The sequence below is a fragment of the Thunnus thynnus genome, chromosome 22 (assembly GCF_963924715.1).
Source record: "Thunnus thynnus chromosome 22, fThuThy2.1, whole genome shotgun sequence".
Classification (NCBI taxonomy): domain Eukaryota; kingdom Metazoa; phylum Chordata; class Actinopteri; order Scombriformes; family Scombridae; genus Thunnus; species Thunnus thynnus.
In genome coordinates this window covers 7,844,140-7,871,408 of record NC_089538.1, presented here as the reverse complement: position 1 = coordinate 7,871,408, position 27,269 = coordinate 7,844,140, and the positions used below count along the sequence as shown (strand labels likewise).

The 27,269-nt window shown below is 39.7% G+C and overlaps 1 protein-coding gene across 1 annotated transcript; it reads right to left on the bottom strand.

Moving 5' to 3' along the window:
• Positions 1–4: 4 nt before the first annotated feature.
• Positions 5–21,863, bottom strand: si:dkey-183c6.8 (protein O-GlcNAcase). The gene is made up of 17 exons (XM_067579477.1): positions 21,635–21,863; positions 18,988–19,039; positions 14,881–14,978; positions 14,329–14,459; positions 12,584–12,755; positions 12,393–12,491; positions 10,762–11,031; positions 9,527–9,613; positions 8,835–9,310; positions 8,465–8,639; positions 6,787–6,843; positions 6,267–6,352; positions 6,052–6,156; positions 5,359–5,450; positions 5,032–5,221; positions 3,749–3,908; positions 5–3,580 (listed from the first exon to the last, which is right to left on the bottom strand). The coding sequence occupies exons 1-17, from the start codon at positions 21,675–21,677 to the stop codon at positions 3,444–3,446; spliced, it is 2,430 nt and encodes an 809-aa protein (XP_067435578.1). The 5' UTR covers positions 21,678–21,863; the 3' UTR covers positions 5–3,443.
• Between the last annotated feature and the right edge of the window lie 5,406 nt (positions 21,864–27,269).

Genomic DNA, 27,269 nt, shown 5'->3' with positions numbered 1-27,269 from the left:
CAAGTTAAAGGGAAAGAAAACTTCTTTTAATAGGCATGAAATCAAGTCAGTTCAATAAAATCACTTGTTAAAATGACAGTTTTACTGTTATTGTCAATAAAAACACAGACTGAATTCTACAGTAATTATTTTTTCACCCCTCCGATACCCTGTATGGACTTACTACATAAAGCACTCCACTGTAAAAACATACTGTACATGTACCTCAGTGCAGGCAGACAGTGAGACAATGAGAACACACAGACGACAGGTAATGTGTTTCCGAAATGGACGGAGTGGTCAGCTGCTTAGGCCAGGAGGTTAAAGGCAACTGTTTGAATTATTGTTATTGTTATTTTTAAATGATCTTATATGGAAAAAGTGAAGTATTTAGATGTGGTTCTTTAATCAGACTTTTTTTCACAGTGCTTCACGTTGCCTGTGTAGATTATTTTTATGTATATTTACCATCTCTATTCCCAAACACACACATGCCAACATTCACACACACATTTTTAAATGTGCACACCGTAAACTGTAGTATGAGATTAAAAAAATTTAAAAAGGATTTTTTTTTTCCAATACAAGACATTCTGCCACAAACAATGACATCTTTTCTAAAACATTTCTTTACATCATGCATTTCTATCTCATTGCTTTTAGGATTTTTTGCCTACAAGATTTTCAGTTCTGGGACGAGATTATCATCTTATCATGAACTTCCTCACAGACAATGGTGATGAGGTTAGTAATAAGATGAAACATACAAAAGTGCCTTTCAGTCTGTGATTGATAGAGCATAATTATAAAAAAAGAACAAAAGTATAAATATAGATAGTTGCACAAACAGTAGTTGTGTCTTTTTTTTTAAGCTGCATTACAAAAAAATGAACATTCGTAGTTCTACGTACTTTCAGTTGAAGATTTGATTGTGAGTGCTGTTGTGCTTCTTTTAGCATGACTGTGTGTGTGTATGCGTGTGTGTTGTATGTTTTTCTAGGTGTGTGCGCATGTGTTTATATGTGAATGCTTACTTGTATGTATGTGTTCAACATGTTTCAGAATGAAGGCAGAATGACAAAGCTGTCTTAAATGGTATTTTGGACAGACACGCACAGACACACACACATACACCAAGTACAAAGTATACACACACATACTGACGCACACACACACACTGGTGATGTTTACAGTATCTAACAACTGTAAGCTGTAAATGATGTGAAATGAGGGAGAGGTATTTATTATATCCAATTAAACCCAGTGTAAACTTCAGATAAGTGTGTGTAAGTGTGTCTGTATGTGTGTATGTGTGTTTTATGCAACATATGTGTCAGCATGATTGTTTTTTATTCACAGAAATCTGAACAACTTGATGATTTTTGCTGTTTCTAATGAATTTTAGCATGCATGCACTTGCATTTTGTTTTTATGTTTTCTCCTAAGACTTAACAGCTATAATGGCTGGAAAAAGTTCCAATAAAAATATCTTTGTTAATGTTGCCATGTTGGAGCATTTCATTGAAATTATAATTATATGTTTATGTCAATGTCAGTATACATGTAATCCTACTTTTTGAACAGCCACACAATGTATTTTTCTTCATGCATGTAAACATTCATCTAAACTAAGCAAGTGTAAACAGTGACGCCGTGCCTGGGTCTGGCCTACTGTTAGCAGACTCTACTGAATCAACAGGACAGGAGCTAGAAAATAACATCCTATCTTTTTAAGAAAGCAAAAATCACTGTTCATGAATAAAGCTGTGGGAGCAGAGCACAAGATCAACAGTTTAACAGCAGTTTAGTTGTGGCGTTGGTGAGAAGGGGATTGTTTTATGTCAACCCAAACGGAAAAGTTATGATCTTACTCCGTCCAGGTAGGTCAGGAGTAAAGGTCAACTAGGAGCATCAGCTCTGAGGATCGTTTAGGGTTTAGTGCCCTATTTAAGGACACTTCAGCAGGGCAGATGGTTGAAGTATGTATGTATCCTTGATCTTGGTCTAACAAACATATTGAATGCATTTCCCTACTTAGAAAATATTTCTAAATTTGCAAAATATTTTTTTTAATACAGTACTTTAAATCATGCAGTCTTTACACCCAAGTTTGCTAGCCAGCAGTCTTCTTCACTGCCTTTGTTGGAGTATTGCCATGTTTGTTGGCACATTACCGCCACCACTTGTCAATCAAAAGAATAGTGTGAAACCATTGGCAGGATATAAATCACACCGCCTGCGTGAGCGATACAAACAAAACATGGACCCACTTGTAAAAACATTACTAATGGTCAGAAACTCCACATGGTCATTTCAATATCAGCGACTCTGCTGCTTCCTGTAATACACATAAACAAGCCTCATGTCCTGGACTGTTAATTCTCATAAGCAGCTTTAAAGCTCCTGAAAACATGGTTTCAAATTGTATTTCGCTATTACACTTAATGTAAAGATTAGAGTTTAACACTCACTGAGCTTATTTGCCTCATTAGGACTGCTGTAGAGCATGTAGTTTGATCATATTTGATTGACAGTGGCCAAAACATCCAACAACTGCCAGATATTGATTGAAATATTGCTAAATCCTGATTGATTGCACAGCAATGTGTGATGTTACCTTTTCCAACAGGGTCCTGCTCACTTCTAACCAGTGAACAGAGCACAAACAAGAACAATAATACAGCAAAAGCCCATGAAAAATGACCAAAGCTGTTGTAACTTTGGCAGAAAATGTTGTATTGATGTAAGATCCCATCACTCGTAATAAGAAGCTGATTGAGAAAATAGGTTTTCAAGGCCCTCTTTTTTAATTCTACACCCATAAGTAGTCTAATACATTTTCAATTTTTCAACTGATCATTTAATGATGATGAAGATGGTCTAAGTTATTACACACCTTTTGCACATGTGTATAGCTATTCTGTTTATAGCTGTTTATAGCTAAAGCACATGTGTGTGAATGTCAAAAACTCTCTAGCTGCTGTCATCAAGCACTCTGCTCCCATCTCAATCTACGCTGTTGTTGACTTCCTTGAAATTTGACTAACCCTTGTAATCCTCAACCAGGGCGGGAATCCGGGAAAGATTAGCACAGCTCTGCTGAAGGTTTCAACTCAAAGCTTATTTTATATTTTGTAAATCCTCCAGAAATCTCTGGGTTCATCCTCATTACTGCCACACCGACTCAAAGGAATCCAGGATTGTCCCTTAAAGGTTTCTCTCTTGACGAAGAAAATACAGATCCCGCCTCTTTGCAAAGCTTAGCTGTCGCTACGCTGTACTCTACATACTGTGTTTTTAACATCTTTTAGTGTACGTAGTGTTGTTGTGTAAGTGCCTCTGTGTATCTACTGTAGGGATGCAAGTGTCCTGACATGTTTCTGATGGTGTGTATATGTGTGTGAGTATTTGGGTGTCTGTGTGTGACTGTGTGTGTGCATATGAGCATGTGTATGTGTTCGTGTTCAGAGCAGCCTCCCGAGCACCACGCCCTCTCTGCTCCTGGCTTCCCCTCTGAGGATCTCAAGGAAGCCCAGTTTCGTCAAGAACTCCAGCCTCTGACGGTCTGTGGGCTGCACCTCGCAGAACACACCCTGAGAACCTACACACACACACACACACACACACACACACACATACACAGTCATACACACAGCCATTAAAAGTTGAACAAATGTAGATTTCAACATTCAGGATTAATATCAACTCCTGCACAGACAGGCAAATAAATATTTTCATTTTTCTGACACACTCAACACTCCGCCCTTACCGTTGGCCTTGAGTGCAGTGAGGAGGGCGGTGAGCAGGGTGCGGCTGACGCTGATGTCCACCAGCTCAGGCAGGGCATCCAGTCGCAGCTGGGAGGGGAAGTGATAGAGCAGCGAGTCTGGGTACTCTCCCTGGTCCTCCTCCATCAACTGGATCAGGTCCTACACAGAAGGAAAGCAGAGAAACGAGGACATTCTCACAATGTTTTGCTGATGAGGCACAGATCCTGAAAGTTAACTGTGTCATATGTATCTTAAATGGTTGTGACTCCTACAGTAAGTTGTTGCAGTTGCCTACAGCTACCACTAGATGTCCCTAATAAGCCGAATTTGACTGACTGTAGACCAGTGTACCTTCAAGGTACCCAGCAATGACAAAGAAACAGACAGTGTATTTTTGTGGCAGGGTGAATTCCTATTTTTTCTCAAATGCTTTTTGAGTAAACATTTATTGCCTTGTAATATGAGCAGTGTCTCCACTGTATCAGCAGCTTTTATTTTATAGATAGACCTCCATGTTTCTTCTAATGAGCTTCCTGTCTGGGCAGCTGGTAGCAAGCATTTATTTTTCTGGCAAGGAAATAGCTGACTTCATCATCATAAAAGTGATGTTTTTCTCTAGCTAGTGAGCTTTCAGGTCATAAAATACATATTAAGGCAGAGTCATCTATCTAATGCAGGGTGATACTAGTGTTATGTTATTATGTGCAATAAAGCAGGAATAGATAATCAAACCCTTTCCAACTTTTTATTTGGCCAATTTGAAGTGGATTAACAGTAAATTGGATTTTTCTACCATCATACACCTGTGACTGTGGTGTCAATGCTAGTCATCCAGAGAGGGACTGTTGATGCGTGCTGTGACGCACAGAGTGGGCAGTGAAGAGGAAGCTAAATCCTCCACAGATGTCACAGGCTGACTGTCCCTGCCTGTGTCTGTCTGTGTGTGTGTGTATGTGTGTGTGTGTGTGTGTGTGTATGTGTGTGTGTGTGTGTGTGTGTGTGTGTGTGTGTGTGTGTGTGTGATTTGCTTTGTTTACCTGTGTGTGCCTACCACTTCCCAGTGGGTATTTATCCATCCCAGAGTGATCCAGATGGTGTGACTGCAGGTACTGATCTGCTACATTTGTGTGTATGAGTCTGTGTGTTGTGTGTCCACAAACTTGCGTGTCTCAAGGTTGCGTCTGTCTGTGTGTAACAAGGTTACATTTCTGTTCCCTTCAGCATGACAGAATGTTTGTTTAACTGACTTCTTCTACTCCATAACATGCACATCTTTACTTACTTGTGTGTTGGAGTGTGCGTTGCCCGCTTTGGGTGGGTATTTATCCCTCATGGCAGGCAGCCAGCTGGCCTGACAACGCTTGGCAAAAGATCGAACATCCAAGATGCCCAATACACAGCCACACACACCCAGCTCATCCTCCAGGATGAAGCTGTACTCAGGGCACAATGCCAGGCATGGTCCGAGACATCTAGCAGAATGAAAAGATACATGTAAAAAGAGAAATATACATACATTTGAACATGATAGAAGTTCATTGTGGAAATCTCTTGAGGTCCAGAAGGTTACTCTATCGCCTCTTTGCTTTTCTCACTCTCAAACACACACCTGTCTCCTATGACATCTGGATGAGCAGCAGTGGACTCTTGGCCACCCTGAGTCCTCAGGTGAAGTTGGCGCACCATTCGATACAATTCCACCTTCACAAACACAAAAGATGCAAAAAATAATTCAAAAATTCTTACCATGTTGAGAGGTAGCTGTGATTTCGTGTCCCACTCTACTAGGCCATGTGTTTCCCTCCACACACGTGATTTTTCCCAGTGATTAACTAAAAATAAACTGGTGACTTAACAACCAAGATCCTCCAAAAAAAAAAAAAAAAAACCTCTTTCCTTAGTTTCGCAACATATCTCAATGTATGTTTCGTTCTGTAGCACTCATTGAAAATTCTATAAATTTTACATGACTTTCCATCTCTAAGTCAGAGCATCTCCATGACCTTACTGTAAAACTCTCTTCCCTCCTGCTTTGCTTCCAGCTCGTTTTTCTACATTTTTCTTTACATTGTGGTTTGCACGGCAGCTAAACCACAGATTTGCAGTTGATGGAGTGATTGTATATGATGTGCAAGTAAAAACTTAAAGTGACTTCTTTATAAAATACACACATATTCCAGACTTCACTAGGTAACTGTTCACATTTCCAGACTTTTTCTATCTGTTTCCATGAATTCTGTGACTAGTGGGAACGCTTGCATAATGTTAGAAACACAATGTGCGTGGGTGTGACTTCTCCTACCTTGTCCTTGCTGTGATAGGGCCTGATGTTGTAGAGACGCGAGGTAGGGAAGAGAGGAGGAGGGTGAGTGAAGAGTTCACTGCTGCTGCCTATTGGGAGAAGCATCTACATACAACACATGCACAACACACGCACAAAACACATACGTGCACATAAGTGTCGGTTATGAAAAGATTACACTAACAAGTCACATAATATAATGAAGCACACCCTACCTGCACCTCCCCAGACACGCCCCCCTTGAACACCCATGGCTCTGACTCCACTCCCAGTAGGTCTGCCCCTGTGGTCTTCCCACACCCTACCACAAACAAGAATCATATGTGAGTCTGGTGACATCATGAAGTTAGGGCCAATGAAATTCCAGGAAAGTTGTCAGTGCAGATGGAAAATGGTCCAGCACATTTTAACCAGCGTTAAATATTAATGCCAGCAAAAAAGTTCAGTGTTTTACAGCATTTCAGCTTCTCAAGAGATGTTGGCAGAAATTAATTTACTTTTCAGTCGTTATGCTGGTGCCATAAATATTTGAAGCATAACTGGTGTTTCAGTCCTCACTGCACTGTTCTCAGCTGTGCTTTATTGAGCTAGGACTGAGAAAAATGACTGAATGTTAGGTGGCAATTTTCAGACTGAATTTACTTTTGATAGAAACAATTTGCACAGCAGTGGCTGCTTGTAGTTAGTTATTTCATAGACAGGAAGACAAAGAGTCAAAAGGTCATGCCTACTCACAATGAAAGCAATTCTTCCAAGAGCCCAGTGTGGAGCTGTCACTCAACACACGTCCCTCTGATGATGAGTGGGTGGTGTGGAGAGTAAGGAAAGAGACAGCGTCATTAAAATGAGACAGTAACTCCATAATAATCTACAGAACCTTTTTAAATATCCTTTGTCCTCTTTCTGACGCAAGAATATCTTTAATATACTATACTATACTACAATATACTACAATATACTATACAACACTACAATAAATTACAATACTAAATTATACTATACTATACTATACTGAACTATACTATACTATACTATATATACTAAATTGGCAGCTAATAGGGATCCTAATAAAACAATAAACAATAAACAAAACAATAAACAATACTATACTACACTGTATTATAGGATACTATTCTTTACAATTCTTTACTATACACTACTATACCACAGACTACTATACGATACTATGCTATACTAAAAAATTGCAATACTAAATTATCCTGTACTATATTATACTATACTACACTATACTATCCTACACTACACTATACTATACTAAGTATTTCTCAAGCGGCAACCTCCGGGGCTGAAAAATAAAGCCAATGCGGAAGTGCCAAAAACCTGCATTCTTTCTAATGGCCAGCAGGGGGCGACTCCACTGGCTGCAAAAAGAAGTCTGATTGTATGGAAGTCTATGAGAAAATGACCCAACTTCTCACTTGATTTATTACCTCAGTAAACTGTTTCCTGATGACTTTATGGTCTCAATTGCTAGTTTCAAGTCTTCTTCAATGCAGCATGGTGTTCATTTTGAAAATTATGGTCCCATTTAGAGTAAAATACACAATAAAGCGGGGTATGCTTTAGGGCGTGGCTACGTTGTGATTGACAAGTCGCCACCGTGGCGTCGTTATCGCCGTGGTGGCGACATGCTTACGTAACGTAACCATTGCGTATGGGCGTAGCTGCTGCTATGTCACAGTGTGTTTTCAGTTCACTAAAGTTAATTGTAACATTGTTGTCGCGTTTGGTTGTAATAAAAGACCCATCAATGAGTCGGATGATCAGTTTTTCCGGTGAGTAAATTTCGTTTTAACGGTTTTAGGCCTGTTTTTCCCTACCGAAAATTAGCATTAGCATTATCTCTGTTAACCATGGCTTGTAAATGCATCGTGCTAACCAAGCTAGCAGCTAGCGCTATGGTCAACTCCACCCTCTCGTCCAAATATGGTCACTTCTGGCTCCAAAAATCAAACATGGCGACGGCCAAATCCAAGACAGCGATGGCCAAATCGCTATACTCGAGCATGGATGTATAAAGAGAACTCTTTATACACTTTATATACTCTTTATACATCGATGCACCCGAGGGCTGCGGTTGAAAAGTCCCTCCTATTGTCTTCTCCTAACCACTTTTCCTTAACCTCGATGGAAAACGTCACGAGGTCAAGGAAAAATGTGAAGGAGAATTCACCTTTCCTTAGCAGTTAGAGAATTTCGACCAGCTCTTATCATGGCTGCCACTGAGATACTTCCGAGTCATTTCACTCAGTTAGGAACCTTCCTAAGCAAAAAATTTTTTTACATATTTTTTACAGTCTATGGTATTTCTATACAATACAGAACAATACAGAACAACACATTTTGACAAAGTGTATTCCTGTATTTCCTGCTTCCATCTCTCTGTCCTCACCGAGCCAGCATATGAAAGCCTTTGCCACTAGCGCCGTGTTCCTCAGGTCCCACACATAAGGATAAAGGTCATAGAGCACTGCCCTGTTGGCACCACCCACCACGCTGCAGTGGAGCTGCGCTATGTCTTCACAGAGGGACAGGAACCTGGAGGCACGGCCACGCCACTCATCAACCTGGGGATATAGATACATGTACACAACAAGGTCATAGCTGCTATGGTGTGTACAAAGCTCTCACATACACCACTCTCTAGGCTGTAGAGGTTGATGTAATCATCAGTGACAGTTCAGTTTTTTACTTTCTATTAGTAACGAAAAGGTCAAATTCAAATTTCATCAAAAAGAAAGCCACATCAAACACTCTCTGACCTTCTGAGGCAGGGCCTTCTTGCTATTAGCGCTGACCACGTGGCAGTTTGTTTTCAACCAGGTCAGATCCTGCAGCAGTTTCTGGGCTGACGGGCCATGCTCGTGGGGCAGATAATGAAGACCAACCAGCAGCCGTACCTGGGACTCGCTTAGTTGGCCCTTACCACCACTTTGTCCTCGACCCTGGGCCTTCTGTCCCCGGCCTACACCTGAGGGTGCTCCAGGTCTTGATCCCGGAGCTGAGTGGTTGGGTTGAGCGGGCTGGTTTGGCCTCTTCTTCTCCCCCTCTCGTCCCTCCCTCTCCCCTTTGACCTTAGTGGGTGAGGGAGGGGGTGAGCTGGAGTTGAGGGGGAAGACAGGGAGTTTGGCCACAGTAGAGTTCCCTCTAAAGGTGGAAGGGCAGTCAGATCTGTCAGGGGTTTTGCAGCGTGATGTTGGGGCAGAAGTGCGCTGATCTGCTCGTGCACTCTGTCGACCTGTGATGAGGAAATAGCATTGTTTTTTTTTATTGACAAGCAACTTTCACATTTTCAGTTTGCACTCAACAGTGCACTGAAAAAAAAAGGCAGTTCAGGTTTGAATCAATTTCAATGATCCAATCACAGCTCATTAATGTAACAAAGCAGGTTAGCACTGAAACACACATATATGCACAAGCACAGCACCAAATCATACTGTTATTATTTATTTACCTGCTTGTAGTGGTTGGTTGAGTTCTTCCATCCAGTCGTGTAGTGCAACAGACAGAGCTCTATCAGGACAGTACTCACACTCCTCATCTAGAGCACAAACAACAACATGTGTTTTCTTGTCTTTTGAAGCAACTGAAAGAGTATATATTATTCCTTGTTCCTACAGGGCTAAAACGAAAACTTTACATCTACAATTGCTGTTTTACATTACATTTTTTGCTGCTGTACTGGAATATTATGTCATGTCTCTGTTTGGAAAGTGATCTGTGGGAATAAAGAAATACAGCACCAAACAACAAAATGAGCCCAGATACTGTATATAAGTTACTATACATCAACAAAGGCTGTTCTGAAGTGTCAAATGTTAAAAATGACCAACGTTATCTCTATGCTTAAATGTTAAACATAATAACAGTCATACACCTCATTCACATCCAGAGGAAGACAAAGTTTTTTTTAGATTATTTCAATCTGGACTGCAATAGAAATCAAAAAGTTAGACCCCTCTCACACAAAAAGAGTGAATCTAGTAATTGCCTCACAGACTACAAACACCCCATCCCCCTCCTTCTCATGTAATCATTAAAATTCCTCTTGCGTTTCCATCCACATCACAGGCCTGCCCTTCATCTCTTTTCTCATCCCCTCCCTCAATGCCCGTTTCTCCTCCAGCCTTGTTTCTCCTCCTCAGAGGTCCTTCCTCTTCTTCTCATTTCTTCCATCATCACACCACACAATTATTCCTCCACCGCCACCTTTCCTCCCTGCTCGCTCTTCAGAACAACGTCACACGCTACAGTGGTTTTCTCTTCCTACATTTTCCCATCTTACCTCCCTTTTTTCCTATCACTCTCTCTGGCTGGATTCTTGTGTATTTTACTGTCACAGTAAATGAAATGCAATGAATACTAACCAAACATTAAATTAAGGTAAAGAAAGGGCTATTACACATACATACACATACAACTTTGCCTAGGACAAGAGATGCCACTTTAATTCCAACAAGATAATTAATTAGTTAAGTAATATTAGACTAAAATTGTGCCTGGTGGTTGAAATCGTGCAAGTTGCCAAGCAACACAAGCTTATTTAACATTTCTCCCAGAAGCACTGGGACTAACTATACAAGGCTCAACTCTGGCAGAGCCAATTTTAGATTATTAACTCGGGGCATCTCCTGGCTCATTACTGCTACTTCCTCCTTCCATTTGCCTTCCCCCCACTGATCCTCTTACCTTTCTTCTCCTCTTTTCCAGCTCTGTTCCAGCTTCCCAGTGTATGCAGTGGGATGTAGTTGGCTTCAAACTCGCAGTTGGGGTTGAGCAGCAGGCCCCTCAGGTGGCTCTTCAGCTGAGGCTCTCGGCCTTTGAAAGGACCCAGGAAGAGACGTCTGGAGTCGTAGTCATTGGCGTGCAAGTTGTCCCAGATGATTGGAGGCCTTTGGAGGACAGACTCCACCTCAGCTAGGCAGTCCACAGACAGCTTCCTGGAGATGACCTTACTGCCTGTGGAGCCCAGAGTGAAGGGAAAAGTCGACAAGTGGCAGCATAAAGGTTTGAGAAACAAGCTTTACCAGAGGGAAGCACATCCAAATAAGAGGGAGACAGCAGAAAAATGAAGTGTACAAGTTGTTCTCTCCCTGTCTGGCAATGTAGGGCACATTCAAATTAGGCATGTTGGAGCAGTAGGAGTATATGAACTTTGGAGTGTTTACCTCTTTTGGTTCATATACTAAGATTCACTGAGACTTTATAAAAATGGGTGTATGTTTGTCTCCTCCAGACCACTGCATTGAATCCCTCAAAATATTAAGTTTTGTTGCTGTAAATATGTAGATGGATGTCTGATAATCATGAAGTACTCATGCTTTGAGAGCACAACATAACTACGTAAACTGTGAGTGATGCAGGAGAAAAATGTTCTCTCTGACTAAACAGACAGTCAGGAGTCACAAGATGCCCACATGTTCATGACACATAACTTCTTGAACAGCTTTCTTGCACATTTTGCATGCAGTCGTCAGTGACCTCCCTCTGTTCAGCTGTTTGAAAGTACTCCTGTTTTCCTGATTCAAACCAGGGCAGGTGTTTCCCGCACTCTAGCACACGTGAAATCAACAAACGACAACAACTATGGTGCTGTCTCTGCATGTTTCCTGCTGTGAAATACCAGAGTTAAAATGGGAAGCAAAAAAGTTTGCAGATAAAGAACCATATGAGAATGCAACAAAGAAAACTCTTACACTAGTGTGTTCAGGGAGCTTTTCTTTGCTACTCTGTAATGTTAACAAGCATAGCATAGCTTCAAGCTAACTCTGGTGCAGTGCATCTTTAATGTTTCAAACTGCACACTGTCCTATTCAATAAATAAATCAAACAATAAAAGCTGTATCCCACAATGTGACATTACCAATAAAAAATGTAGCTATCATGGTACATGTTTAAAGAGACTACCATAGAACCTCTTTTGAGCTAAAGCAATATATTTCAAGAAATGAGCCAAAAGAGAGTGGGCGATAATGCGTGTGTGTTTCTACTGTACTTCCATATGTGTGTAGGTGGCTGTGCACCTAAATCGCTTTTTAGTCTGTGGAGGAGGTTTTGTGTGGATTTGTGCCTGAATGTATTTGCATGTGTGCATGCCGAGCTGTGTGTTTGCCAGTATGTGTGCTGTTATTAACTGAGAAATTTCAGGTCAACTAATGAAGCAGGCGATTTAGTAAAAAACAGAAAACAAGAAACTGTACTTTAAGATTCTGCCACGCTATACAGAGTAGTGAGGAAGACGTTTGTGATTTTATTTTTTATAAATTACAATTAGTTTAATCAGTTAATTAATCAATTATAGATTTGGGCATGTGTCTCACCTGTCCATATTACTGTTATGTTGGGCAGCAGATCCTCTCCAACAGTCTGCAGGTAGGGAGACTTAGATACACTGGGAGAACACAGAGAACCACAGTACTCTACAAAGAGAGAAAAAGAGATGCTTCATCAAGTTTCAGGCGGACATTAAACACTGCCACAATGTGTACATTTCACAGTTTAGCACTCTTACCTGTTGGACAGAAGAGGAAGACAGGCGGTTCTCCCAAGAACCGATAGATCTCATTTGTTACAGTGACCTGAGCATGAGCAAATGAAGAGAAGGCCTCGCTGTCGGCCTGACACATGGAGTGATCAATATCATCAAACAGAATGGCAAAAGCCTGGCAACCTAGGTCTGATACCTGGAGAGAGGGAGATGTGAGGTTACACATGAGAGAGAAAAAGAAACAGGGTCAAACTATAAAAAGCCACATTACAGTTAATATTTGTGTGTTATATACAGTATATACACTAACAAAACTGATTAAACCCCTGTGTAATATCATTCAAATGTTAAATGGTTCAAAATTGTATCATCTTACAATAATTGTAGTATTTTTAGGGTGAAGTGTAGGGCATTTGATCTTATTTGTAATTAAAAACAAACATGTTAGATAGACTAAATTGAAAATATACAGGCCTCAAAGTACAGCCTCAATGTACTGAAAGTGAGTACACCTGTGATCACTGATACAAAAAATGATTACACCTGTGACTTAAAATTAAGACTAATTGCCTGAACAAGGTTATAAAATAACCTTTGAACACCGCAACTTTCACCACAAGTAAGAATCCAGATTGGGAGACTTCATAAAGATGGGAGAGGGTACAAGATCATCAGTAGTCTACTGAACAGAAGCCAAAACACAGTTGCAGCAGTGGTTAGGAGGTACAGGAGGACCCATACTGCCAATAACAGAAGGTACAATTCAGAAGGTATGCGCAATTCACTTTTACGCAACCTTGCATTGAGAAACAGACGGGCAGGTTCTTCTGACTTGGCACAAGGATTATCTTTGGAAATTGGTGTTTCAGTGACTGCTCAGACAGAGTGAAGGACATGGCATGAAGTCAACGTCTACGGATGACGTCCAAGAAGAAAACCATTGCTCACAAAACGGCACAAAACTGCAAGATTAAACTTTGCCAGAACGTGAAAGGAAGCCTGATGAATACTGGCAGCACATTCTTTGGTGAGATGAAAGCAAAATAAATTTGTTTGGGTCAGATGGGGTCCAGCATGTTTGGCGTGGACCTGGCCAGGACTACCACAGTGCCAACCGTGAAACATGGAGGCGGGAGTGTGCTGATATGGGGCTACATGAGGGCAAAAGGTGAAGGGGAGATGTCATTTATAGATGGCACTATGAATGCAAGTTTATATACCCAAATACTGAATGAAAAGATGACTTCCAGTCTGAAGAAGGTTGGCAGGAGAGGAATTTTCCAACATGACAATGATCCCAAACACACAGCAAAAATCAAATAAGAGTTTTTAAAGAATAAAAAACGTGACCTTGCCAAGTATGTCCCTTGACCTGAAACTAATAGAACACCTTTAAAACAGAAGGTAGAGCAACAAATCCCCTCCAGCAAAGAGCAGCTCAAAAGAATCATCAGTGAAGGACAGCAGAACATCTCTCCACAGATTTGTGCAAGACTGGTATTTCTGCCCAGGAGGATCCAATCTGTCATCAAAAATGAAGGCTGGCACACAAAATATTAAAAAATAAAAGAGTGTGCTGACTTTTATTGCAGTTTGATCTCAAATATTGACCTTTCATCATACATTCTGTTTTTTAAGTGAATTGGTTTAATTCTTCTTAGGTTTTGTCTAAAAACAAATAAAACTGTATTAAATGGACAGGATTTGTAAGTACTCAACATTTTAGTGATATTGACCAGAGGTGTACCCAGTTTTATTATATACTGTACCTGTCTCAGCTTGCGTTTGAGTAGTGTCAGGTCACAGGAAGAGGAGAAGACGATGTCCTGACCAGGAGAGAGGGCGTAAACAAACCTCAGGCCCCTTGACTGGGCCTCCGCTATGAGAGTGCGCAACTGACCTAAGAGGAGAGGAGAGAGAAATAAATTTTGAAACAGAACTTGCTGAATTACTCAATCATATCTGAGAGTGATAAACATTACTAAACTCTTCACATAACATTTTAAAGTTTCTCTCTAATCTCCATTTTATGTCTGTCTTTGGAAATTCAGCTTGACTGTAAACAACCAGGCCTCCAGACTAATGGCATGGCGTCTTCCAGAGCACAATAAAATTAATAATGAACATCATGAAAACTGTTGATGCCTTCTGGACGGTAACGAGAAATAAATCTACCTATAATGTCGAAAAGGCAATTTCATATTTGGGACAATTACTTTTCACATTGATGGAAGACACAATGTTCTGGAGTAGGAAAGTGAAACAAGTTAGGCTGCAGTCAGTCAGTCAGATGGATAGATGGATAGAAGTGATGTTCTTACCCTCCTCTTCAGGAGAGTAGACTTCTCTCCACAACAATCTGTGTTTCAGGTCATCTTTTGGACCATACAGGTAGGTGTTCAAACCCCAGCGTTGCATCCTGGCACAAACAGACATAGATACACAGAGAAAGCATGATGAGATGTTACTGAAGTGCAAGTTTACAGTAGATCATTATTTTATAAAATCTGTTTTTCTTCTTCTCTAATTATTAGACTTTTTGTCCCTTAGCTGTTATTTTACTCCTCTATATCCCTGTAACTCACATTTTAATTGGATTTACATTTGGTTTTATTCTTGACATTCTGTTTAAATTCAGGTAAAATTCATGACTTTCACAAGATGATGGTCTAAGGATCAAAATGTCAAATAAAACTTGAGCTTTGTCAGGTAGGAATCCAGGAGGGACAGGGATTAAGAGCTGAGAGTGAAGTGAGGACAGCAGGAGGAAAAAAAACAACAAGCAGCAACAAAATAGATCCACTGTATCGATCGTGGGGCTCCATGGCCGGCTAAGTTACAGGAAATGACCTCTTGAATTATAAATAGTGCATAGTACTAGGGGTGAAACAATATCTGTATGACTATGCATTCACACAAACGCACATAAACACATGAATATTGTTCTCTCGCTCTCGCTGGAAATGGACCAGCTCTTGTCTTTCTTGTCATTTGTGGGTGGACTGTGTTCTCACTCTCTCTCTGCCTCATTTCCTGGACAGATGGTATGTAAGTCGCCTCCACAAAGCTGCAACCTACCTCCCTCAAACACACACACACATCCAAAGCTCTACTGTGCCAAACTTATGCAATGCTATGAATTTGTCCCGTACCCCACACTTGAGCCAAAAAAAGCCGATCTATAAATAAACCTGGAGCCTACACACTCAGCTGCTGCTACGCTGACAAAGTTTTGGAAGTCAAATTCATCCTCATAATCTCCTTACAAAGCTTTGATGTCCTCCAGTTGAACCCACCAAAATACTTTCTGAGGTACTTTTCTTTCCAAATAGTCCCCTGCAGACATTCAAGCGATCATACAAAAAGTAGATGTTAAACAAAAAGTTGCAAAACTACACATGGAAGACCAGTTGTTACACAGCTGTTTTCACCTGAAAACTCAATATTTAGGCATATGTTTAGGGGCACATCTAAGTTTTTCGCCACACTAGCAGCATGGCTCTAGGGATGGAAATATCAATCTGTTGGTGGGTTGATCGGTCATCTGCTATGGGCCAGGCTGAAATATCTCAACTATCATTTGGTGCAGACAATCATGGTCCACAGAGGATGAATCTTAACCCCCCTATTTGTTGTTTTGAGTGAAATGTCTGAACAACTATGGATTACCATGAAATCTGGTACACATGTTCATGTCCCACTGAAGAAGAATTGTAATAACTTTGGTGATTTCTTAACTTTTCATCTACTGCCATAAGGTCAAATTCTAAACTTGTCCAAAATTTTACTGCTAATTAACGTTAGCGTGCTAAGAAACTAAACTAAGATGGTGAACACAATAACATTATACTTGCTAAACATCTGCATGTTAGCATTGTCATTGTGACCATGTTAGCCTGCAGATGTTAGCATTTAGCTCAAAGCATCACTGTGCTTCACTAGAGCTTCACAGAGCTGCCAACACTGTTTTTGCTTTAATGCTATCCAGTATTTTTAGTAATACTTATCTAGCAACAACCTTCAGTATCCAACGTTAGCATGCCAGCAATATCAATGAGTTAATGTCAAGTCAATGTGACGTTTTGTTGTTCAATATCTTAAGGTTTATCAATTTAAATGCACAGCTTTTCCTGAAATGCAACATTTGGGCACACATTCAGGGACACATTATAGTTTTTATCACAAAGATTATACACCCATTAAACCATAAATGTGAATTAAAACAATGTGATATGATCTGGTGTAGCTCAACCTCAAACTGCAAGCATATTTAAGAGCTGTGGAAAGCAGACAGCAGAGGGAACAACTTAATCTCCGGGGATGCCGATGACTGCTACTATTGGCTGCTCAACTACAAAACTGTGTCACAGCTCCCAACAGGGACTTGTGTCGTTCCACTCATATGTAAGACATGTACTGTACTGTATGTTATCAAGAATTAATTGGGTCCTTTCGAAGTACAAGGTATACACATGGGATAATATGAATACATATGAAAAAGGGAATGCCATGTCTCTTATTTTTGCAAAAATTAATGTTTGACTACTGGTATGTTCGTGTTTTGATGTTCATGCATGGACTATGACGCTTTAAGTGGAGAAATGACCTTTTAGTATTCTACTGTAGTTCACTGTCATTGAAATCACTAAGCAAGCTAATTCATGCTGAAAGAGCTTGTCTCTCTTTGTGAGCTGATGAAACTGTTAATGAGAGCTGCTGTGGCAGACTCAATATGGAGCTGCCTTCTTTGCCTTGTTTAGTCAAGATTCTAATAGACTTGGCCTACTGCCTTGAAACTGGAATAGAAAATTCATAATGTACAGTACATTTGATTATCTTGAATGTTGATTCCATCTGGTTTTAAATGGCACACTTTTTATGTTGTCCTGATGCTTCCAGGTCTCATTCAAAAATGAGAGTCTATTACTGCACTTAGCTGGCGCTGTATCGACACTCTGTGGCCAACTTAACAGTGTGGTTGTGCTGAGCAGCTCTCTGGTGTCCTAGTGAAGGTCGCTGCATGGAAAAAAACATTTTGCTAAATAAAGAGCATACATGGGCTCAATAAAATCTTCCCTCTCTAAAGGTGAAAAGGACACATAAAATATCTATAAATATACTGATTTCAGTTCAAAGAAAACTGAATTGTACTATCATTTAGTACCATGGTACTAAATTTTAATGTTATTGTAGAGTTTCCATGACCCATGATCATCTAAACTGTACAAGGAAGCCTTTCAACCCTCACAAATGTTTTATAAAATGAAAAGAAATTAATGCTTTTGTTTTTGTGCATTTAAATCTATAAACTTTAAGATGGACATCAAAAAGTCACATTGAAATTCTCTTTCATATTGCTGACATGCTAACATTGAACATTGTTAATAGATAAATAATACTAAAAATATTGGTATAAGCCTCAAAACAAAAGTCTACAGCCATGCTAGCGACTCTGTGATGCTGTACTTCGGCACAGTGGTGCTAACATCAGCATGTTGACATGCTCACAATGATGCTTATCGCGTATAATGGTAACGTTCAGGTTCACCATCTTAGTTTAGCTTGTTAGCACGCTAACATTTGCCACTTAATACTAAACACAAAGTTCATCTGAGGCTGATGCAGTTGTAATTAGTTTCAAAGGTATTCAGTCATAAACTTAAGTAAAAAGTAAAACAGTAAGTATTGGATTAGTTAGAAATTTGAGCTGATGATGGTGCTAGCTAGATGAAAGGTTAAGGGATCACCAAAGTGACTACAATTCATCCTGAGGGGGACATGAATGTCTGTACCAAATGTCAAGGCAATCCATCAAATAGTTGTTGCTGCCTTTCACCTTAAACCTAAATGTCAGAGGATCACTAAAGTCGTTAGGATACATCAGCTGGCAACTATGAATGCCTGTACAAACAATTGTGCCAATCCATCTGGTAGATGCTGATATATATTTCTCTGGAGAAGGACATTTCAATCTGGACCAAAGTGGCGGACCAACTGACAGAGCCATCCCTAAAAACCATACCATTGGAACCAAATGCTCCCAAGACTATCTCTGATCCTCTTTCTCTGTCTCCCTCTAACACAAAATGCAGTATCTGCCCTCCCCTCTTTCTCCCCCTCCTGTCATCCATGGCTGAGCCTCTGGACTGAGAACGAGCCTGCCCTCTGCTATAAAGTCATTCTGCCTCAGTGATTTCTCTCAGGTCTGGCTAGCACTAAAATACAGGCGTGCAACTGGGTTTAGCCCAGAGGCGTCAGGTCAGTGATTCCTGAGCTCATGTTATTTATGGGAAGAAGAACAACAACAACAAAAAAACATCCCCTCTAACCGGGTTTACACACATATGCTCACACATTAAGTGTGGAGTGCATGCAGGCTTGCACACACCAGGTTAATTAGTTTCTTGGAAGAGTGGTGACAGACTTACCATTGAAAGAGAACTTTCCTCTGATCCATAGACCAAGGCCTCCCATAGAAACCTGTAGAGGGAAAAGAAAAATGAAATAAGCATACTGAATATATTTCATATTAGCAGCAAGTAAAAGCTATAAATCTACACCTTCACGTATAGATAACCACTGGCATAATGAAACACCTCTCATAGTAGTGATTAGTTCTACAAGGCCATGCAGGGGACACACTTCTATAATAATTTCAGCTCTGTTTACTATCATAAACTGTGACAGTTTGTGAAAATCCTTTCTGACATTTCTTTTTATATTGAGCAGCGAGCAGTAACTGAAAGCAAGTACACTGTGTAAGCTCTGAAACTGGATTTAACATAGCGTATATCATTTCATATGGTTCTCTGTACTGTTTTTCAGTTACCAGCTATGCAGTGATTAATCATAAACTGGACAGTTACCAGCTCTTCCAGTGCTTACTTAGTCCCATCCCCTCTGTGTTTGGCAGAGGCATAATTCATCTCCAGCTATACACTCTCCATCACATTTGCTATTTTTAGAAACGGGAGCATCTCCAGTGTCCCTCTCCCTCCTTTGTGTTTTCTGAATAAGTCTGTAATGTGTGTGTGTGTGTGTGTGTGTGTGTGTGCGTGCACATGTATGTGTGTACAGTAAGTGGGTCATAGAAGAAATCGGATCGACTTACAATCCGGACTGTTTTCTCCTGCATGCCCATAGGGAGTGTGTGTTTTTGTGCACATGTGTGCATGTGCATGTCTACCTGTGAATGTGCATGTCCATCCTGCAGAGTGCTCCCCACAAAGCCTGAACCAATTATCTACTCTGCTGGATGCCACCACATGGGGCAGAGAAAAACACAGGTCTAAGAATTAGTAATCAAGTGTGAGATGGAGCTGAAGCTGCATGATGTGTCACATTTTTATTATTACAGCAAAATGAAAATCCACAATAAACACATTGCAACGTGCTGCAATACTAGAACAGGCAATATTCATAGAGGCGGAAAGTTGAGACACCAGAGAAACAGACAGAGATGACAAACATGTTTTCACATCATCTCAGCAGTATACGGTATAAGTTCTTACTGGAGCTGTAACAATTAGTCGATTACTTGATTAGTCAGTTAGATTGTTTAGACTATTTTAATAATTGATAAATCATTTTAGTCACTGTAAATGCCAAACATTTGCTGGTCCCAGCTTCTCAAATGTGAGAATGTGATGCTTTTCTTCGGCATACATGATAGTAAACTTATATCCAAATATCTTTGGATTTTGGACTTTTGAAGGCGCCACCATGGACTGTGGGAAATTATAATAAGCATTTTTCACTATTTTCTGATGTTTTTGTGGACAAAACAATTAATCAATAATGAAAATGATCATTAGTTGCAGCCCTAGTTCTTACCAGCAGTGTTAAGAAGACTCTTTCTGTAATCTTTGAATCTTTGTGATCACATGAGGTCATATAATCTCTTTGATGATTATACTGATCACAATGTAATGAGGTATCACAACTGCACAACAATAACAAACAACTAGAAAAACAAATGTTACTTTTTAAATCAATTTATTATCCTCTTGCAGTCATATGATGACACATACTGTATGCCAAAGACAACAATATTTGTGTGATTAGCTTTACAGATACGTAAAATAATGAATGACAGATGTGGGTGAACACCTGTTCTCACTATCTGTCAGATGACAGAACATTATTTAATGGATATGGATTGTTATTATTGTTGTCTGGTCACATGAACGATATTTTTGGTTTATTTTCAGGGTCTATATTTTCATCAAAAAATTAGAGACAGATTTGAGAAACTGCAGTAATAACCTCATTAACAGCATTTTCACCACTGATTCTGTTGTGGTTCTCCTCTCCTCTTCATCATCATTATCCTCATCATTACAACTATAATCACCATTATCCTCTTCATCATCTCCTATTATTACTACTCTTCATCAGCATCTTTACAGTAAAGCCCTCTTATTATTTCCTTTCATTGTCATCTTCATCCCCACAAACATTATCATCATCATCATGACCGCCACCATCATCCACATCATTATCTTTCTCAATAATATCATTGTCAAGATTTTCACATCATCATGATCATGACCACCATTATCATCATCTTCTTCATCAGCATCATCATAACAACAGTCTTCCTCCTCCCATCCTGTAAAAGCATTTCCAGCATCATCATCACTTTCATCTAATCCCAACATCATCCCAATCTTAAATCACCATCACCATCTTTATCACCATAACCACCTTAATCATCATGACCATGGTTATTATCATCATCATCTCCATCATCATCATCATCAGTGTATTTCCTTTTCTTAGCCTGCAGCCTTTGAACCAGACATTACTGCATGCTTTTCAGCCTCTGCTCTTTGATCTCCACTTCAAGCTTGACTGATCACCACCACATCATCTCATAGAGACATTTATTGTATATCATACCTACGTTGGTGTTCAGACACATATTACCACTCCCTACCCCTCCTCCCCGACAGAAGGTGAGAAAACGGCGCTAATACAAATATAGGTCAAACGGAGGTCTATTCATAATCATCTCCCCAAGACAAGAAAAATCACATGATCTGACAGGTCAGTTATGAAGTCGGCCGCTCTTACCTTCCACCACCCCGCAAAGAAACTGCTTCTTCTCCTCCATCATGTCCTCAGCCCCGCTGCCTCCCACCGCTTCCAGTCGGCCCCTAAAGAGCGAGGGAAGACGAGATGCTCTCCCCGTCTGTCAGCTTAGACACCGGGTCTATTCTTCATGCTTCTCCCCGATCAGCCTCCACCTCCTTCTCCACCTCTCCTGCGCTCTACATCGCTGGAGCTTTCGTGCTGCCTTCAGGTGCTCAACGGAGGCTCGTCCTTCTGAGCACCCACTCGCTCATGAGAGAACAAGAGCCAAATAACCCAGTAAAAGAGTTTTTGGGGGGCTGAGTTACGTCTGCAGTTTTATACGAGATATAGGCCTACGTTACTTCATGCTGTTATGCTGTTATGCAATAATTCTATATTTCTAGAAGTTTAGTTACAAGGTCCTTTACAATAAAACAACAGAAAAATAACAGAGTAAAACCACAAAACTGTATATACAGTCATACCCCTATTCATACCCCTGGCAAATTTTGACTTAAAGTTACTTTTATTCAACCAGCAAGTTTTTTCTTGATTGGAAATGACACAGGCATCTACCAGAAGATAATAAGACAATGTACAAGAGGCATCATTGTGGAAATAAATATTTCTCAGCTTTTATTTACATTTGAACAAAAAGTGGCATGTCCAAAATTATTCATACCCTTCTCAATAATCAATAGCCTTTATTGGCTATTACAGCAATCAAAGCTTCCTATAATTGCTGACCAGCTTTTTGCATGTCTCCACTGGTATTTTTGCCCATTCATCTTTAGCGATGAGCTCCAACTCTTTCAGGTTGGAAGGTCTCTTTGCCATCACCCTGATCTTTAGCTTCCTCCACAGATTCTCAATTGGATTCAAGTCAGGACTCTGACTGGGCCACTGCAAAACGTTAATGTTTTTGTCCGCTAACCATTTCTTCACCACTTTTGCTGAGTGTTTTGGGTCGTTGTGGTGCTGAAATGTCCACTGGTGCCCAAGGCCAAGTTTCTCTGCAGACTGCCTGATGTAGTTGTTGAGAATCTTGATGTATTGCTCTTTTTTCATGGTGCCGTTTACTGTGATTAGGTTCCCTGGTCCATTGGCTGAAAAATACCCCCAAAGCATTAGGTTCCCACCACCATGTTTGAGAGTGGGGATGGTGTTCTTAGGGTTGAAGGCTTCTCCTTTTTTACGCCAAATGAAGGATACATCATTGTGGCCAAACAATTCAATTTTTGTTTTAGCTGACCATAAAACAGAAGACCAGAAGTCTTCTTCTTTGTCCAGATGAGCATTTGCAAAGGCCAAGCGGAGCTTTTGTGTACCTTATCTAGAGAAGTGGCGTCCTCCTTGGTCTACGTCCGTGGAACAAAGGGAAGGAATAATCTTTGACATGCCACTTTTTGTTCAAAAATAAATAAAAGCTGAGAAATAATTTTTTCCCCAATGATGCCTCTTGTACATGGTCTTATTATCTTTTGGGAGAAGCCTGTGTCATTTCCGGTCAAAAAAACTTGCTTGTTGAATAAAAGAAACTTTAAGTCAAAATTTGCCAGGGGTATGAATAATTTCGGGCTTGACACACACACACACACACACACACACATATATATGTTTAATATGCATAGATAGATAACACACTTTGTAGCAGGGAGCACAGTACACAGACATTTTTATGGTTTAAGTTTCTACATATCATAGCAGGAAAATCACAGGTTTAATAAATAACATTAATAATGGCTGCTTTCCTTTTATTTGAGTGAAATGAAATGAAATGGACAAAATATTGACCAGCAGCTGCTTGTCATGCAGCTCGTCAATGTCTCTTTTCAATTTATAAAACAATTCAACAATTTTCTTTAAATAAATTAGTTCCACACAGTTTTTGTGACAAAAGTGTATTATAAATATACTTCTTTATATCACCTTTTCTATTTGTTTTTTCTGTGCAATTTCATAATCAGATTTTTCTGGTGTCAGTGAAGGCAGCATCTGCCTCTGCTCCCAGTCCCCGTTATGCACAGGCGCACTGGCCACCTGCAAGCAAAACGAGCAAGGTGTGTTTGTTAAAGTGAGAGAAAGAGTGAGTGAGAAAGTGAGTGAATGAGTGAGTGAGTGAGTGAGTGAGTATCTTGACAGTCTCATTATTCATTTTTCCATATTTGGATCGATCAACAAACCTTGGAGATGATGGGGGATAATTGCTCTTTATCTGTTACACACTGCTGTATTTTTACACACCATTGTACACCTCATAGTATTGTAATACATACATCAAATACATTTATAACTAGATATATGTATAATATATTTCAGAAATTATACATGTATTACAATCATTGTGAATAAATAAGGTAACGCTTTCTTTTCTCTGACTCTGAGCACCCCTCGCTGGAATTAAATATAATTACACCAGTGCCACATTTAATCATATGGTGACCTGATAGCAGGTCATGTTAATTTCTCATGGTGGACACCTGGTCAGATCAAAAATATGTGCAAGTTTTCATGAATGCATAACATTAACTTGAAAAAGTATTTAAAAATACTAGATGACACAAATATTGTATTAGACACTACCTATAATTTATGTGTTGACATCCAGATACCTTCAACAAAATTATCACACATAAAATACACATTAAAAATATAATGCATGGATATTTATAATGTAGATTTATTAAATAGAATTATGTTTTCTCATAAATAATTCATTATTTGATGTCAGGTTGATATGGGATTGCTGCTGCTGGAGCTACTAGCAGGTGGACCAGAAAGTCTAACAGCAAAATGCAGTGTGGATCTGCAGGGAGCCAGCAGTTATTTACTGTACAGTTAGCATGTACCACCATGTCTAGCTCTCAGTTTGGAAGTTTGAGAAACATGTGTGCATTTTGTGCTCATGTACATGTACCATATACAGTAGTTTAGCGTTCATACCAGACATGTAATGACTGAATTCACCAGCTAAACAATTTCCTCTTGGCTACATACCACATCTCAAGTAATGACTTAATAGCAGGTCATGTAATGTACTGTATGTATACCAGGAAGTGTAATGTTAACATTCCTAAAGATACAAAAGTATCATGCACTAAATTACACTCTGAATAGTCCTGACAACTAGATGCCCCTGAGCAAGTAGGATGTGGTGTACCTGGGGTTTTCCCAGGTGTGAATTGTTTCCCTGAAAAAGAAGAAGCAGGATGTGCTGACAAAAAAAACATTTTCTGAATACAAAAACAAACCAAAACAAATAATTTAATTTGTTTCATTTTTTATAGTATACTGGTTTTGAAAGTGCTGTATCTGTATTGGCAATTGGCAAAAACTGTCCCTGACCAACAGATAGTCGTAATAGTAGTATTAAAAAGTTCCTGAATAGGTATTAACATGTAATGTATGAACATTTGAATGAATTGCTTGTTTTAAATGAGTTGTCATGTTTCTAAAAATCTGTGCAACTTACAGAACTCTCTACTTGTGGAGAATATTGTATCACTGTTTTATGAAGAGAGCTCAACCAAAAAATAACTTGTATCTATCCCCTTATTTGTGTCAGGTGCTGCCATTCATTCCTCTGCTACAGGATTTGTTTGACTCGTGTATTCTGCTCTGCTAGTCCTTCTGTATATGTACCATTTCATATTTTAAATGTTCATCTATCTCAGTTTGTGTGTGTCTGTGTGTGTGTATCAGTACCTATCCAGTATATCGAAGCTACAGAAGGAGTTGACCTACATGAGTTATGATTGGACCGTACTGGCTGTCCAGGTCAGACTGTTCTCCGAAGGGAAGTGACAAAGCAACCAGGCCAACAACACCAGCAAGGTGAGTACAGGACAGATGGGGAAGTGGAAAACACATTGAGACATTAGGACGCAGGGTAGTTTGTTGCCCTCAGAGACTATTGGTCGATCAGTTGATTCAAACTCCTTAGCATCCTTAAGCAAGAGAGAGAAACCCCTCAAGCTTCAGGGGAATCCTGTGGCTGACCCTGACTCTCTGATATGAGTGTAACGAGGCCTCGTCACAGGAGGGCTTGGTGGTGGCTTGGTGAAGCGAGGTGTCAAAAACTCAAGATACTTCTGCTTTGAAAGGACGATACCGGGGGTCGATACTGTGTCAGGTGCTTTGAGCGACAAGCATTCTCCTGAGAGAGTTATTCCCCCAATAAACAGTTAAATCAACAATATGAAATACCACATAGGGAGGAGGTAGGGGGCAGCAGATGGCTTTGGCATGAGCATGATTAGCAGTAATAGTGTCAAGTTATGATGTCCATGCTGTACACCTGGATGAATATGAGTCGATGTTACTGGCCACACAGCTGTCAATAAGCTAATGCTTCTTAAGCATACTGAAAACAGCTGAAGCCAAAACAAGTGACTTCAGGGCTCTGCCTGAACTAACACTGTGCTGCATTTCTTCTTCCTCACTTTAATTTACAGTAAGGAAACTGGAATCATAACTTTTATTCTGTTTTATTTTTAATGTTCATGCAGTTGGCGTGGAGAGGGTGTACTATAAAGATACAGTATGTTCAAAGTTCCCAACAATTAGGGATTATTGTTCAGAAACGTGATTCTGAATAGGAACCGGTTCTAAATTTGTAAGAATCTGTAAGGTATTTTTATGGTTGGCTCTTTAACTGTACTTGAAGAAACCAGGGAGCGAGATTAGCACATCAGAAAATGTGGCTTTGATTTAATTTATGATCATGCTGAGATCTCCTCTGCTCTCTAGTCAATGTTTGGCAGAGGGCATTGTTGAATATTTGTAAGGAAAGAGGAATCAGGGACATAACATCTGATGTTGGCTTTTTAGTGAAAAATATCAACCTAATATGCTTAAATAAACCTTGTGAACAAGGAACATTTTTTAGCTAAAGAGAAGAGTGATGATGATGATTATTATCAGAGGTCTCATGTTATCTACTTGCAAGAGATTTGCAGGGGAAATCCCTCAGTACCTGTAGGCATTGTCTTCCTCTAAGCATAGCATTCAAAACATTATAAAGGAGGTAAATAGCTCTTTAATCATTACCTCAAACAGACTCAGATTTTTAGACTCTGACTCATTTATGTGTTGCAGGAGTGATTTCAGCATGGTTTTACTTCACCTGAAGGGTCATTTCAACAATATGAATTATAAAAAACAATATGAGCTTGGGTTTAGTGGGAAACTGTACTAAGCTGAATAACCATTAAGCTTGCATCAGGTTTGTAAAGAGGAAAATATTGTACTGAAATATTAATTTTATGCCTTTTTGGTGGAATTGCTGGTGCAAACACAATTTGCTTTAAATAATTCAATTATGTAACAATAGAATAAGATGAAATTTACTAGTAGTTTATTTGATTAGTAACTTTATTATTAATATTATTATTTCACAAAAAAGACAAACAACAAAACTGTGGTGGAAGTTGACCCAATAAAGGAGACCAACAAAGAGAAATTTGTCTTTGTATATTTATTAAGCTTTTACACAAAAGGACCGAAACCTATAAAGTGATAGTCAGCGACCACTGAGGCATATCGATGCTGTGTGCATATGCATAAGAACAAAGATGTTAGTGACAGATGACATGTTAGTTACATTCAATAAAAGGAAACACATTGATGATTAAAT

What these genes read in the sequence shown, in the direction of transcription:
- si:dkey-183c6.8 (XM_067579477.1), bottom strand. Translation starts at nt 21,677, where the DNA reads ATGATGGAGGAGAAGAAGCAGTTTCTTTGCGGGGTGGTGGAAG. An exon ending in TCTTTGCGGGGTGGTGGAAG is followed by an intron (nt 19,040 to 21,634) that starts GTAAGAGCGGCC and finishes TTCCCTCTACAG; the next exon opens with GTTTCTATGGGAGGCCTTGG. An exon ending in CTTCCTCTTCTGTCCAACAG is followed by an intron (nt 12,492 to 12,583) that starts GTAAGAGTGCTA and finishes CTCTCTTTGTAG; the next exon opens with AGTACTGTGGTTCTCTGTGT.